Source organism: Sprattus sprattus, assembly GCF_963457725.1.
Source record: "Sprattus sprattus genome assembly, chromosome: 17".
Taxonomy (NCBI): Eukaryota; Metazoa; Chordata; class Actinopteri; order Clupeiformes; family Clupeidae; genus Sprattus; species Sprattus sprattus.
In genome coordinates this window covers 1,909,741-1,919,740 of record NC_137915.1, presented here as the reverse complement: position 1 = coordinate 1,919,740, position 10,000 = coordinate 1,909,741, and the positions used below count along the sequence as shown (strand labels likewise).

The 10,000-nt window shown below is 46.4% G+C and overlaps 2 protein-coding genes across 3 annotated transcripts in view; both read right to left on the bottom strand.

The window, feature by feature from the left end:
* Positions 1-1,802: 1,802 nt before the first annotated feature.
* nkapd1 (NKAP domain containing 1) lies at positions 1,803-6,543 on the bottom strand. Of its 2 annotated transcripts, XM_080855632.1 has the most exons (6): positions 6,470-6,543; positions 5,947-6,023; positions 5,742-5,836; positions 4,679-4,855; positions 4,471-4,524; positions 1,803-2,749 (listed from the first exon to the last, which is right to left on the bottom strand). In XM_080855632.1, the coding sequence occupies exons 2-6, from the start codon at positions 6,013-6,015 to the stop codon at positions 2,308-2,310; spliced, it is 837 nt and encodes a 278-aa protein (XP_080711758.1). In that variant the 5' UTR covers positions 6,016-6,023; positions 6,470-6,543; the 3' UTR covers positions 1,803-2,307. The 2 variants fall into 2 exon arrangements, with proteins under 2 accessions (XP_080711758.1, XP_080711759.1); XM_080855633.1 differs by lacking the exon at positions 6,470-6,543 and having other exon boundaries at positions 5,947-6,074.
* Positions 6,544-7,934: 1,391 nt separating this feature from the next.
* cryaba (crystallin, alpha B, a) overlaps positions 7,935-10,000 on the bottom strand; it is a gene marked incomplete at both ends in the record, with an annotated part of 2,796 nt that continues 730 nt past the window's right edge. Inside the window, 2 exons of the mRNA XM_080855634.1 lie at positions 7,935-8,126; positions 9,567-9,725. Coding sequence (XP_080711760.1) covers positions 7,935-8,126; positions 9,567-9,725 — 351 coding nt within the window. The remainder of the gene's footprint in view (positions 8,127-9,566; positions 9,726-10,000) is intronic.

Below are 10,000 nucleotides of genomic sequence, written 5' to 3'. Positions count from 1 at the left end.
TGTGTGTGTGTGTGTGTGTGTGTGTGTTAAATACGACGGCATGCCCCTGCAAATACAACAGTCAGTGGTGTACCCCCCCCCCCCCCCCCCCACACACACACACTAAAATGAATTTGAACTTTGAACGCCAAAGGACTACCAGCCTCAGTAGTCCAGTCACGGTGCCTGCTCATCTCCTAGGAAGAGGACACACTGGGCTCACACACACACATACACACACACACACACACACACACACACTGGGCTCCTCATAAGGCTGCTTCAAGAAGGGAGAATGGAACCATGGCAGTTCAAGCTCACTTCTGCACAGGACAACACTGCCACCTGCTGGACTACATCTGTCAGAACCTAGGACAGGACAACTTGGATTTTGTTTGTTTGTTTTGCAGCAAAGAAATTACATTTTCCAGACAAAGGTGCAAGAAAAATACATTGCCACATAGGGGGCTCACATAACTGAAAGTTCAACCTGCACTTCTACTAGTGTGTGTGTATATAATATATATATATATACAGTATATGTGCATGAGTGTGTATGTGTGTACATGCATATATATATATGTGTTTGTGTGCGGCGAGTCTCTCTGCACAACTATCTGATGAAGTCAGAAACCTCTCTCTTTGTGACACACTAGTTATGTTTTGGGTATTTTATCCATATGTGTTTAAAGTAACAGTATGCAACAATTATACTTCAGGATTAGGGTTAGGATAAGCAGTTTTACCTTAAAATAACAGCTTGAAAAAAATTGGGGCTATACAATGGCTTTTAATATGAAGAATCGCCTCCATGCCATTGCTAAACCAGGGTCCATGGGTTTATAACTGCTAAATGTAAGATTATTTAAGAGAATGGAACCATGGCAGTTCAAGCTCACTTCTGCACAGGACAACACTGCCACCTGCTGGACTACATCTGTCAGAACCTAGGACAGGACAACTGGGATTTTGTTTGTTTGTTTTGCAGCAAAGAAATTACATTTTCCAGACAAAGGTGCAAAAAAAATACATTGCCACATAGGGGGCTCACATAACTGAAAGTTCAACCTGCACTTCTACTAGTGTGTGTGTATATAATATATATATATATACAGTATATGTGCATGAGTGTGTATGTGTGTGTGTGTGTACATGCATATATATATATGTGTTTGTGTGCGGCGAGTCTCTCTGCACAACTATCTGATGAAGTCAGAAACCTCTCTCTTTGTGACACACTAGTTATGTTTTGGGTATTTTATCCATGTGTTTAAAGTAACAGTATGCAACAATTATACTTCAGGATTAGGGTTAGGATAAGCAGTTTTACCTTAAAATAACAGCTTGAAAAAAATTGGGGCTATACAATGGCTTTTAATATGAAGAATCGCCTCCATGCCATTGCTAAACCAGGGTCCATGGGTTTATAACTGCTAAATGTAAGATTGCCTGACGCCCGGCTTTCTACTGTCTGCCGAACTAGTAGCTTATTTGCCGTCTTGCTTTGTCTTGTGTTGCACTTGCTTGATGTTTGACTGTGTTAGGACAGTTGTTGAGTAACTAGTTTGTCATAATGTCAAAGTCAGCACATTTAAAGAGATTTCGTTAGTTTTACCCGCTACCATATCGTTAGCGAATAGCAATTGATCTGGAATGCTTCTTTAACTTTCACAAAATAATCTTCTTAAGCCCACAAGACAGCACACAGAGAAACAATACGCCACCATGCTTTAAAAATAACTGCACAAAATATGCTGTGATTTATTGAGATGCATTCTGGGATGGACAATAAGAAAACATTTTTACTGTAGAATTAGTCTGAATGTTACAGGTAAACCAACATCATCCTGAAAAGAAGAAGTCTGAATGTTATAGGCAAACCAACTTCATCCTGAAAAGCTGAGGTAGGTTCCATATTGTTCACGATTTATCACGAGCATATAAATAACTTATAAAGAACATTTAAAAAAATATGACTGCATTGTTCAAGTCCTCGTGTGTCACTGTGGAGTAGCCAGAGATGACAGGGAGAAAGACTCTCGCCTGTGTGTGTGTGTGTGTGTGTGTGTGTGTGTGTGTGTGTCTGTGTGTCTGTGTGTCTGTGTGTCTGTGGGCCTGAGGATGAAACCAGCCTTGTTGACACAGCTGCTGAAGTGTTCAGGTGATACACACACGCCATGCATTATAACATGTCTCTGAGCTGGGACACAGGCGAGTGTGTGTGTGTGTGTGTCTGTGTGTGTGTGTGTCTGTGTCTGTGTGTGTCTGTGTGTGTGTGTCTGTCTGTGTGTGTGTGTCTGTGTGTGTGTGTGTGAGAGTGTGTGAAACTCAGTCATCTGAGTCCTCTGATTTCTCCTGGTCTCCAGCCTTCCAGTTCTTCCTGGTCTTCCTGGGCGTGTCCTGGTGTGTGTCAGAGTTCCGTCTGTGTCTCTTCCGTCGTCGTCGGCTGCTGCTGCTCTTCTTCTCCCTCTCTCCCTCCGAGCCGCTCTCCTCTGAGCTGCTCCTCTCTCCTCTCCTCCCTCGCTCCGACTTCTTCCGCACCTCCTTCCTCTCCCCCTCCTTCCTCTTCCTGCTCCTGCTCCTGCTCCTCTCGCCCTCCGAGGAGTCGGAGTCGGAGTCGTCCTCTTTGCTCTTCTTCTTCTTCTCCTTCTTCCTCTTCTTCCTCCTCTTGGAGGACTTCTTGGGGTGCTTCCTGCGGTCGGCCTCGCGGCTGCTCTTGCATTTCTTCTTCTTGTGCCGGACGTTCTCATCGCCACTGCTCTCCTCTCCGCTGCACAACACAGAACACACACACACACACACACACACACACACACACACACACACACTCACACTCACACACAGACACACACACACACACACACAGACACACACACACATACACAGACACACACAGACACACACACACACACACACACACACAGGGAACATGGGGTGGAACGAGACAGAAAGGAAGAACAGAGAACGTAGGGAGAGAAGAATGGGGGAAAAAGAGAGTGAGGGGGAGAGGGGGAAGAGGGAGAAGAGGGAGAGAGAGAGAGAGAGAGAGAAAGGGGGGAGAGGGGGAAGAGGGAGAGAGAGAGAGAGAGGGGGGAGAGAGAGAGAGAGAGAGAGGGGGAAGAGGGAGAGAGAGAGAGAAAGGGGGGAGAGGGAGAAGAGGGAGAGAGAGAGAGAGAGACTGTTGAGTACATGTGAGTCTCATTCACTGGCATGAAAACCAATCAGCACAGACCATTTCAACAGCCCAACATCCAATCAGCACAGACCATTTCAACAGTACAACATCCAATCAGCACAGACCATTTCAACAGTACAACATCCAATCAGCACAGACCATTTCAACAGTACAACATCCAATCAGCACAGACCATTTCAACAGTACAACATCCAATCAGCACAGACCATTTCAACAGTGCAACATAGCAATGATGACACAGTTTTCAGATCAGTGCATAAGTCACGCTGACATCTCATCAACTCTTAGACTTGGTCTGGGCTATTTATTCTCATTTTCCATGCTGTCCAGTTCATGCAGTGTTTGACATACCCGTCACATTTAAACTCTTCAAGCACAGTGTTTGAACTATGACCTACCCGTCACATTTAAACTCTTCAAGCACAGTGTTTGAACTATGACCTACCCGTCACATTTAAACTCTTCAAGCACAGTGTTTGAACTATGACCTACCAGTCACATTTAAACTCTTCAAGCACAGTGTTTGAACTATGACCTACCCGTCACATTTAAACTCTTCAAGCACAGTGTTTGAACTATGACCTACCCGTCACATTTAAACTCTTCAAGCACAGTGTTTGAACTATGACCTACCCGTCACATTTAAACTCTTCAAGCACAGTGTTTGAACTATGACCTACCCGTCACATTTAAACTCTTCAAGCACAGTGTTTGAACTATGACCTACCCGTCACATTTAAACTCTTCAAGCACAGTGTTTGAACTATGACCTACCCGTCACATTTAAACTCTTCAAGCACAGTGTTTGAACTATGACCTACCCGTCACATTTAAACTCTTCAAGCACAGTGTTTGAACTATGACCTTCCCGTCACTTTTAAATTCTTCGGGGTAAAGTGTTTGAACTTTGACCTACCTGTCACTTTTAAACTCTTCATATACAGTATTTGAACTATGACCTTCCCGTCACTTTTAAACTCTTCGGGGTAAAGTGTTTGAACTTTGACCTACCCGTCACATTTAAACTCTTCAAGCACAGTGTTTGAACTATGACCTTCCCGTCACTTTTAAATTCTTCGGGGTAAAGTGTTTGAACTTTGACCTACCTGTCACTTTTAAACTCTTCATATACAGTATTTGAACTATGACCTTCCCGTCACTTTTAAACTCTTCGGGGTAAAGTGTTTGAACTTTGACCTACCTGTCACTTTTAAACTCTTCATAAACAGTATTTGAACTATGACCTACCTGTGACTTTTAAACTCTTCATAAACAGTATTTGAACTATGACCTACCTGTGACTTTTAAACTCTTCGGGGTGTTGCTCCTTAAAACCACTGTGGCCCCATCTGGAGTAAAACAAACATTCAGTTTAGTCAGAGTACACACACACACACACACACACACACACACACACACACACACACACAGACACACACACACACACACACACACACACACACACACACACACACACACACACACACACACACACACACACACCTGTCTGGATCGTTGGCCTCATGTTCGTAGAGCTTTCGGGTCCAATAGCGCGCCTCCCTCTCATCCCTGTCAGAGAGGCGCGACCCCCTCTCGTGCGTCTCCGTCAGGCGACCTCTGACCCCTCCCCTGTCCCATGAAGATGACGAGTCCTCATTCCGGTCACAGTGCATGTAGCCGCTGAAACACAACACAACACAACCATCAGCACACTGCCGCTCAGTCCTCCTAGTACACCTGTCTGTCTGTCTGTCTGTCTGTCTGTCTGTGGGTGAGGTGCAGGTGTGCCTCTAGTACACCTGTCTGTAGGTCTGATTCTAGTACACCTGTCTGTCTGTCTGTCTGTCTGTCTGTAGGTGAGGTCTCGCTCTAGTACACCTGTCTGTCTGTCTGTAGGTGAGGTACAGGTCTGCCTCTAGTACACCTGTCTGTAGGTCTGACTGTAGTACACCTGTCTTTCTGTCTGTAGGTGAGGTCTCTCTCTAGTACACCTGTCTGTAGGTCTGCCTCTAGTACACCTGTCTGTCTGTCTGAAGGTGAGGTCTCTCTCTAGTACACCTGTCTGTCTGTCTGTCTGTCTGTCTGTCTGTCTGAAGGTGAGGTCTCTCTCTAGTACACCTGTCTGTCTGTCTGTCTGTCTGTCTGTCTGTCTGTCTGAAGGTGAGGTCTCTCTCTAGTACACCTGTCTGTCTGTCTGTCTGAAGGTGAGGTCTCTCTCTAGTACACCTGTCTGTCTGTCTGTCTGTAGGTGAGGTCTCTCTCTAGTACACCTGTCTGTCTGTCTGTCTGTAGGTGAGGTCTCTCTCTAGTACACCTGTCTGTCTGTCTGTCTGTCTGTCTGTCTGTCTGTCTGTCTGTCTGTCTGTCTGTCTGTCTGTCTGTCTGTCTGTCTGCCTGTGTCTGTCTGTAGGTTAGGTCTCTCTCTAGTACACCTGTCTGTCTGTCTGTCTGTCTGTCTGTCTGTCTGTCTGTCTGTCTGTCTGTCTGCCTGTGTCTGTCTGTAGGTTAGGTCTCTCTCTAGTACACCTGTCTGTCTGTCTGTAGGTGAGGTAAGGGTCTGCCTCACCTGGGTGCAGAGGCTGGTCTGTGTCTGAAGGTGTCGGTCTGAAACACGTGCTTCTCGCTGCCCCTCCGCTTCCACATCTCAGACTCCTCTTGCAGCTGTCAAGGCAGATGAGCGTCAGCAGAGTAGCTTTGGTTAGATTTGGGCCATCTTGCACAGAAGTGGCCATAACAACATTCCTCGTACAGTATGTCATTAACGCTCAAACCTTGTTGTGTATGTCTGTGTGGCGGATGTAATTTCTGAGCAGCTTTTTGCCAAGGGACGTCCCAGACATGATGGCCCCTAAGACAGACACGGAATTTACTGGAACTGCTCCGGATAGATCACCGAATACAGCAAGACGGTACAGCAAAACAATACCAGACACCCAGAAGCCAAATCAAAATAGTAAGTAAGCATACTACATGGCTAGATTAACACCACTTGCTAGATAACTCCTTACATTAGATTTAAAGTATTCCCTCCGACAACCCTCCGATAAAATGCTAGTGTGCTAGTTATAGCCTATAAGATATTCAGGCTCAAAATAACAGTATACTTCCCCAAACATCATATGTTCGTACATGCTATGCTATGGTGTGCTAAGGTATGCTATATTAGCTGTGGTGTATGGAGAAGACTAGCTGGCTGTAGTGGTTCCCTTTACGCTACGTGGATAGCTAGCGAGGCTTATCTATACAATGTACTCCTTCTGGTAAAATTATAAACATACTGTTTGCAAGACTTACACGGTCTTAAAATTCCAATAAATTGTAAAAAATGCGTTCCATAGAGTTGTTGACAATAAATGAGTCGAGCCAAACTGATCCCTCTAAATCCAATCACTTCCGCTTACCTCTGTCACAGCGGAAGCACAAGGTTACACGTCCGGGCACGTCAGAGCTGTTTATTGTGGTGGTTGCCACGCCTATCGGGTCGCGCCATGCAGCAAACATCAGCCTACGGATTGTCTTGTTATCTGTTAGTTGCTTCTCTTGGTTTATCGCTAATTTCCCCAATTGTGCAAACCGATTGTGTTGATGTGCTGTAGACCTATTTTAGCGTACTTATTCCCGAGTCCTGTAAGTGACGTCCTGTTCGGAATCTGTCGTCTGTCGTGTTGTCAAATTCAAAATCACCTGCTTGATACATTTTGAACCCAATAATTCAGGGCTGTAGCTAATACATGAACCCCTTATTTTCATCCATGTGTTGTAACTTCATGATGTAAAAAAAAAAACCGTCTCAGGTTGAAATGTTCAATCGTTCTACTTTGCATTAAACCAGACAAGTATCCTAGATGTATTTCATTTGACTTTATTCACAAACCATCAATCAGTTTCAAGCAAAGTCTAAGCAGCTACAGAAGAGAGAGAGCGCATAGTCAGACTCACACAGACATGGAAGATCAGGCTGGGTAGGCACACATCAGGAGACCACATGTAACCCCACCCCCCATGGACCCCCCCCCCCCCCTTTTACTGTCCATCCTTAACACGCTCTCACGTCAGATCATGACAATATGACACACCCCCCACTGTGACTTCCTAGGCACCCCGCGTAAAGAGGCGACTCCATTGGTCAAGTGACCGTGATGCACATTAAACATGTTCTCATTGGTCAAATGACTGTGATGCACATTAAACAGGTTCTCATATGGCAGGCTCTCAGGTCCTGCCCCCCCCCCCTCCACGTCCCTCCACATTCCCTCCCCACCCCCTGAATACCCTGGAGGCACACACACATCCTCTCTCGTGGCACCCGAACGCTCTGATTCGCTGAGAGCTTCTAAGTGTGAGGTCATCACTGATAGATACAGCCTCTGCCCACAGGACAGCAGACACAGCTTGTGTGTGTGTGTGTGTGTGTGTGTGTGTGTGTGTGTGTGTGTGTGTGTGTGTGTGTGTGTGTGTGTGTGTGTGTGTGTGTGTGTGTCTGGTTTGGTTTTAGGAACACAAGTGTGCACTGAAGGCACTGTTTGACAGAAACACAGTAAAAGTAGACAGTTATAGACTAGGCATTTGAGCTGTGGCTGTTACGTAAAGGCTTTGTAGTTAAGGCATGTAGCTCTAGGCTGCAACCACTGAACACTGAGCAACTTGCTGTGAGTAATGAGAGTGAAGGGGGTCGCTCTGACAGACACAGGGCGCCGTGGAAACCAGACTCTACTTCGCCGTGGAAACCCAGACTCTACTTCGCCTTGGAGACGAGACTCTACTTCGGCCCTGGGGCCTTCTCCTCACAGGTGATGGGGATGTTCCGCTCCGGAACGTCCGTCAGGTTCCGAGGGGCGGAGATGCTTAGAACCCCGTCGGATGAAAGAGAGGAGGTGAACGCTCCGGGGTCCACGCCCGCTGGAACTTTGTACTTCCGGAAGAACTCTCTGGAAACATGGCCGTGCTCGTCCTGAGGGCAAATAAACAGATATGTGTGTGCACTCGCACAAGCTACCTGTGTGTGTGTGTGTGTGTGTGTGTGTGTGTGTGTGTGTGTGTGTGTGTGTGTGTGTGTGTGTGTGTGTGTGCACTCTCACACGCTAGCAGACATGCTAGCAGACACTCTCACACGCTAGCAGACATGCTAGCAGACAATCTCACACGCTAGCAGACATGCTAGCAGACACTCTCACACGCTAACAGACATGCTAGCAGACACTCTCACACGCTAGCAGACATGCTAGCAGACACTCTCACACGCTAGCAGACATGCTAGCAGACACTCTCACACGCTAGCAGACATGCTAGCAGACAATCTCACACGCTAGCAGACATGCTAGCAGACACTCTCACACGCTAACAGACATGCTAGCAGACAATCTCACACGCTAGCAGACATGCTAGCAGACACTCTCACACGATAGCAGACATGCTAGCAGACAATCTCACACGCTAGCAGACATGCTAGCAGACACTCTCACACGCTAACAGACATGCTAGCAGACAATCTCACACGCTAGCAGACATGCTACATCTCTTCAGTTATGCACTCACACAAGCTGGCAGACATACTTCATTTTTTCAGTTACTGTATATTGATGTTACTAAAAATGATGATGGTGATTTTGATCAAGTTTCTGCATTGAGAGGAGGAACAGCTGACATCCTCAAAAGGTAGAGTATGTTGGAAACAAATCTAAAGTTTATATTAAGTGAGAGAAAGAGAAAGAGGAAGATAGAAAGAAAGATAGATACATGGATAGAAAGATACATTGAATACAAGAAATGAAGAAAACTTAAGCAAGAGTGATGGACACTAGGCTAAGGGGATATCCAAAGAAGTAGGAGACTGCAATGTAGTACACTACATAGTACACACTGTTGTAGTACACTACATAGTACACACTGTTGTAGTACACACTACATAGCACACACTGTTGTAGTACACAAAGTGGTTTTTGAGAAGAGCATTTGTCTAGAGACTGGGTATAGTGGATTGGAACAGTAGCTGGCCTTAGTGTTGTGTGTGTCTGCATGTGGAGTGTATACCTCTGAGGTGTGTGTGTGTGTGTGTCTGCAGGTGTGTGTGTACCTCTGAGGTGTTGTGTGTGTGTGTCTGCAGATGTGTGTGTACCTCTGAGGTGTTGTGTGTGTGTGTCTGCAGGTGTGTGTGTGTGTGTCTGCAGGTGGTGTGTGTGTTTGCAGGTGGAGTGTGTGTAGCTCTGAGGTGTGTGTGTGTGTGTGTCTGCAGGTGTGTGTGTGTGTGTCTGCAGGTGGTGTGTGTGTTTGCAGGTGGAGTGTGTGTAGCTCTGAGGTGTGTGTGTGTGTGTGTGTGTCTGCAGGTGTGTGTGTGTGTCTGCAGGTGTGTGTGTGTGTGTGCAGGTGGTGTGTGTGGAGGTGGAGTGTGTACCTCTGAGTGCGGGGAGCCGAGGCCTCGGGGGCGTACCTGGCGTTCCTCATGCTTGCCGTGTACCTCCACATAGTCCTCGTTCACCTTCACCGTCAGCTCCTCCGGGGAGAAGTGCTTCACGTCCAGGTTGATCACGAAACGCTCTTTGTCTGAGCGCACCTGGGAGTGAACACACACACACACACACGCAGACACACACACACACACACACAGACAGACACACACACACACACACACACACACACACACACACACACAGGTGGAACAGAAGCCATTACACAGAGCATGGGAACTCCCCAGGCTGAAGCCCTCAGGCTGGGCGTTCACCCTCAACAAATGTAGCTTGACTTTTGGAATTAATTTAACAACGTGATATCAGAGTTGTTCAGATTTCATTTGATTAGCTCAAGCAAACCATTTGGGATAGGCTATTA